Genomic DNA, 5,037 nt, shown 5'->3' on the forward strand with positions numbered 1-5,037 from the left:
TGTTTTATTTTTCTAGTTAATGCTTTAGACCTTGCAGTCAATTGACTTTTTGTTCATATTTTTTCTTCTAAATGTCTTATAAAGTGTTTCTTTCTCTTAAATAGACTTGGAACCACTATGCTCTGTCATAAAATATGTTTCTGATAAAAATTAATATTCACATAACTATATCTTATTTTGTAATCTGTTTTGTAGGTGTTAGCTTGTTTTTCGGAATCTTTGTGCAAGGACATTGCATAAAGACAGTGTTGCAATATTAGATCAAAACATACGCATGGTTCTTTGCAATTTGGAGAAAATTTTTCCTCCATCCTTTTTTGATGTTATGGAGCATTTACCAATTCATTTGGCACATGAAGCTAGACTTGGAGGACCTGTCCAATTTCGGTGGATGTATGTTTTCGAAAGACAAATGGGACATCTAAAAAAAGGGGTGAAAAATAAGGCGAAAGTTGAAGGTTCTATAGTTGAGCAATACATTAATGAAGAAATTTCAACTTTTGGTAATTACTACTTTGAACCACATATCAAAACGAAAGCCCGAGCAGAAGATCGACACTATGATGGAGGGAATCATGATGATCAGTGTAGTGATATACCAGACATTTTTTCTCAACCAGGGAGGGGCAGCGGTAGAGAAAAAGAGTTGTGGCTTCAAGATAAAGACCACCACATCGCACATACATATGTTCTGCTTAATTGTGAGGAGCTGAGGCCATTTGAAAGGTACACAAAAATAAAGGCACATTAATTAATTTTTTATAGACTGAATATATAAGCATTCGTCATTGTTCACGGTGGGATTTTTTATATAGGTTATTTGATGAGAGTATGAATGCTTCTTACTCTGGGATAACTGGAGACGATCTAATCAAGCTTAAAGAACAGAGATTTTCAAACTGGCTACAAAAACATGTAAAGCTTTCTTATTATTTCTGATAGATATTTAGTTTATTTATTTTAAACTAAATATTTATGTTGATACAATCAGGTGGAAGATACTTCAAAGGATAATTTATATCCAAAATGGTTGCAGACACTCGTACATGGTCCAATGATAAAGGTTACCTCTTGGCCAATGTATTTTTCTCGGGGATATATATTTCACACATACGACCATGGAAAAGATAGAACTAGTGCAAATTATGGAGTTTGTGTTAAGGGCATAACATCTTGTGGCTCAAGTGATGAACCTGATTTCTATGGAGTACTAAAAGAAATTTTCGAGCTTCATTACCCAGGACCAGTACATCTTAAAGTTGTACTTTTCAAATGTGATTGGTATGATTCGATCACTGAGAGAGGCATACGCATAAACAAGTCAGGGATAATCGATGTTAATGTCAGCAAACATCATGGTAAATATGATCCTTTTATTTTGGCTTCACAAGCAGATCAAGTATGTTATGTTCCATATCCACGGATAAAGCAGAAAAAGGATCAAAACTGGAAAGCAGCAATTGTGATTCAACCGAGGGGAAAAGTATTGGTCAGCAAAAATTTGGATTTTACTGCAATGCAATATGAAAACGTTGATCCCATTGTTTGTGTTGATCCAGTGCACGTTGAGACACTAGCACATGTACATGGTCAAGCAGAAGATCTTGATTATATGGAAGAGGAACAAGAACTTGGTTCAGAGGATGAAGATGGAAACCCTGATATTGAAATAAGTGATAAAGAATCTGATTAATTTTTTTCTTTTTGAATTTTATGTTGATTTTTAGTTTATTTTTGAATACAGTAGGTTACTTATTTTATTAAAAATCAGCATAGCGAAGTTAATTTTGGAACTTTCGATCATTAGAAGCGGCATTCTGAAATTATAAGATACCGCCATAAAAATTTGCCAAAATCCCCCTAAAATAATTAGGCTTATTTATTGACCGAATATTCTACTAATTAAGCGATCACAAACCCTACAGTTCTCCTTAATATATAAATAACCTCATAACTCGCCGTCAAAAATATAGCACTAAAGTACTGTCTCTCACAGAAACCCTCTCTGTAAACTTTTCCTCTTGTCGGATCTAGTGGTGTTCCGAGGTTTATTTTCAGTCACCGTCAATTCTTATTGTTTATAAGTTTCTTGTTTGTATTTAATAGATTCTAGAATGCAATTATATTTTATTCAATGTTAGAAGCACTTACGATCTTTCATTGATTATTAAAAAGAGAAGTTTGCTTGTTTTGTCTTCTTGTCATTTAAATAGGAATAATATATGTATACTGAGAATAATGGTTACTGCAAACCTTCGATTCATGAACTGATCATTTTACGTTTTTCCATAGATGACTCGACCACCAATAACATCAGGTGGGCGTTCTTATGGGAGAGGACCAACTATCCAACCCACTGGTTCTCAATCTGCTGGTTCCCAGAGACATGTTGTAAACCCAGAACCAGTTGAGAATAGGGAAGAAGTTCCACATGTTCCTGTACAACTTGATGTTCGTGTACTCCATCCAGCTAGACAAAATGGAGCTAAATGGTATGCTTTTCCTTTTTAATACACTTTTGTAAGTATCAGTTTATAAGTAAATAATTTCGTTTCATATAAAACAGGTTCAAAAACAACACTGAAGTATCAACTTGTGTTCGAAAGATCATTGAAGGTTGTTTCAGAGGACCATGGTATAGCTGGAAAAAGTGCCACCGTTTTATAAAGAGGCATGGTTTTCAACTTTTCAGGTGAGTTTGAATGGTATTTAAATATGATCTATTTTTTTGACATATGTTAAACATGTCATATATAACGTTTATATACTTATCAATTTGATATCATATCTTTTGTAGACTAAATTTGAGTGGGATGCCTCAATTGGAAATCTTGTTAAACAAAACTTTGATCAGCTAGCTGCTACCCGTCTCAAAGGAATGGTTAGTCTTGCAAAGTCAAATGGAGAAAAACCTGATTGGATTTTGTCTGATTAATGGAGTGTAATGTCTGAGTATCGGAGAACATCAAAGGCCAAAGATAAAAGTGAGAAAGCTCGTGCTTCTCGTCTATCTAGACGTGATGGTTTAGGTGTACATCGACACAGAGCAGGCTCACGTTCTTATGCCAAAGTTCAGGATGTTTTGGTAATATTTTTGCATCTTTTACTTTTAAAACATTTATATTTCATTTTAAAAACTTGGTAGTTTATCTTACTTTGTTTAATATTGTTTTGTAGGAGGCAAACAATGAAGACTCTTCTTTCATTGCTGTGCTGAAAAAAACACACCAGAAATCTGATGGAACTTATGTTGATGAAAGAGCTCGGCTAATTGCTGAGAAATTTGATGAATGTGTTCAAGAACGCTTGTCTGAAATGGATAACTCTAATGGAGAGGATTTGACGATAGCCAATCTCACCCTTGAAGAGAAAAATGAAATCTATTCTAAGGTAAGAGCTTAAACTTTTGTTTCACTTTTAAATTGTTTGCTCTAAAGTCTGAGTTGTATACATGGTATTTTAGTTTTCAACCAAAAAAGAAATACATATATATTTTAGTTTCTTAGTTCTAAACATTGTGTTTTATTGCTTTTATGTAGATTGTTGGAACATCGAAACAAGGCCGTGTATTTGGTCTTGGGTCCCTCCAAAGAGGTGTTGTAATGCCTTTAGAGTCTGCGACGGGTTCTCCCCTTGGTAATGCAGAAGTGGGAACAACTCATCGAGTGGAAGAGCTTGAAGCTGAATTGCAAAAGACTCGTGATGAGTATGAAGTCCTCAAGAAACGAATTGAAGCTGTGGAGGCTTTCTGCTTCAACACCAACTAGTTTGGCTTATGGTGCTATTTCTGGTTTTGGTTTTCGTTGTTATTTTATTGGTTTTTAGTTGCTTTATTTACTGCACTTCTAGGATTTTTTTCCATTTAAATTTCTGTTTAAGTTTAAACTATATTTATGAATTTTTGATGTTATGGAATTTTTATTTTCAATAATTTGTCTTTTCATATTTTGTTTTTGTAAAATAAATAGCAAAAGCACGTTGTAATATAGCTAATATTTACAGAATTATAAAAGTAAAAAAATATATGGATATGAATATAATTCTGTAAAATTGTGACTAATTTAATAAAAGTAACCTCTACAATTTTTACATTTAAATTAGTAGCTAATTAAGACGGATTTGTGATGTTTTTCAGTGAAGAATTGTGACGAATACATGACAAAATATAAGTATCTAATTAAGAATGATTTGTGACAAAATGCATGACAAATAGAGTTAAGAAATCAGTAGCTTGTACTACGGAATTGTTACGAATTTCAGTGACAATACGTAACATATATGAGACTACAAATTAGTAGCAAAATAAGACTGTTTCGTGACTACCTATTAGTCCTTAATTGTGACGATTGGAGACTAATGTTTCGTCACACCGAGTTACGAAATGGAGACGGTATGATGGTCACAAACAATGACGGGTTTGTGACTTGATTATTAGTCAGTAACTGTGACTGTTTTGTCACTTATATATATCGTCACGACTTGTGTCGAAATTGTTACTGTTTCAATAAGTCACAACATTGTTACGGTTTTGATACCAAAAAATATTTGTGACTATTGTATTGCAACCATATACAAACAGTTACAAATACGTCACAATGTCAATATTGTGACGAAATATTTTTTATTGTGACGAAAAAATTCGTTACAATATATATCTAAGAATTTAGAGTTTAGTGTTTGGATTTTTACCCAAGGGTTTAAGCTTTGTCCAAGGGTTTAGGGTATAGTGTTTAGTGTTTATGATTTACTCTTTTGTGACGGTTTTAAAATTGTTAAAAAAAAATCATCTTTTGGCAGCTACTAATATTTTTCATTTATTTTAATAACTTAACACAAATTATTATTATTTTATTATTATCTTTACAAAAAGTTGTACATTATTTGGCAAACTATGATTAGTTGGTAATTCACCCAAGAAAAATTCATGATAAAATATTAAACTAGGAAACATTCATGTATAAATCAAAATTGTGGTAGTGAAAAGATAATCGATGATTTAAAATAATGTTTACATTTTTATATTTTTCAAACAAAAAA

At 32.6% G+C, this 5,037-nt stretch overlaps 1 protein-coding gene across 1 annotated transcript; it reads left to right on the plus strand.

The window, feature by feature from the left end:
* Positions 1–1,929: 1,929 nt before the first annotated feature.
* Positions 1,930–3,931, plus strand: LOC108830065 (uncharacterized). Its single transcript, XM_018603673.2, has 6 exons — positions 1,930–2,046; positions 2,293–2,492; positions 2,567–2,692; positions 2,798–3,085; positions 3,178–3,390; positions 3,540–3,931. The coding sequence occupies exons 4-6, from the start codon at positions 2,945–2,947 to the stop codon at positions 3,765–3,767; spliced, it is 582 nt and encodes a 193-aa protein (XP_018459175.1). The 5' UTR covers positions 1,930–2,046; positions 2,293–2,492; positions 2,567–2,692; positions 2,798–2,944; the 3' UTR covers positions 3,768–3,931.
* The last annotated feature ends 1,106 nt before the right edge of the window (positions 3,932–5,037 follow it).

This window comes from Raphanus sativus, unplaced genomic scaffold (genome assembly GCF_000801105.2).
Source record: "Raphanus sativus cultivar WK10039 unplaced genomic scaffold, ASM80110v3 Scaffold4004, whole genome shotgun sequence".
In the NCBI taxonomy this organism is placed as follows: domain Eukaryota; kingdom Viridiplantae; phylum Streptophyta; class Magnoliopsida; order Brassicales; family Brassicaceae; genus Raphanus; species Raphanus sativus.

Coding starts and splice junctions, on each gene's coding strand:
- LOC108830065 (XM_018603673.2), top strand. CDS start 2,945: ATGTCTGAGTATCGGAGAACATCAAAGGCCAAAGATAAAAGTGAGAAA. Junction 3,086..3,177: donor CCAAAGTTCAGGATGTTTTG/GTAATATTTTTG, acceptor ATTGTTTTGTAG/GAGGCAAACAATGAAGACTC. Junction 3,391..3,539: donor AAAATGAAATCTATTCTAAG/GTAAGAGCTTAA, acceptor GCTTTTATGTAG/ATTGTTGGAACATCGAAACA.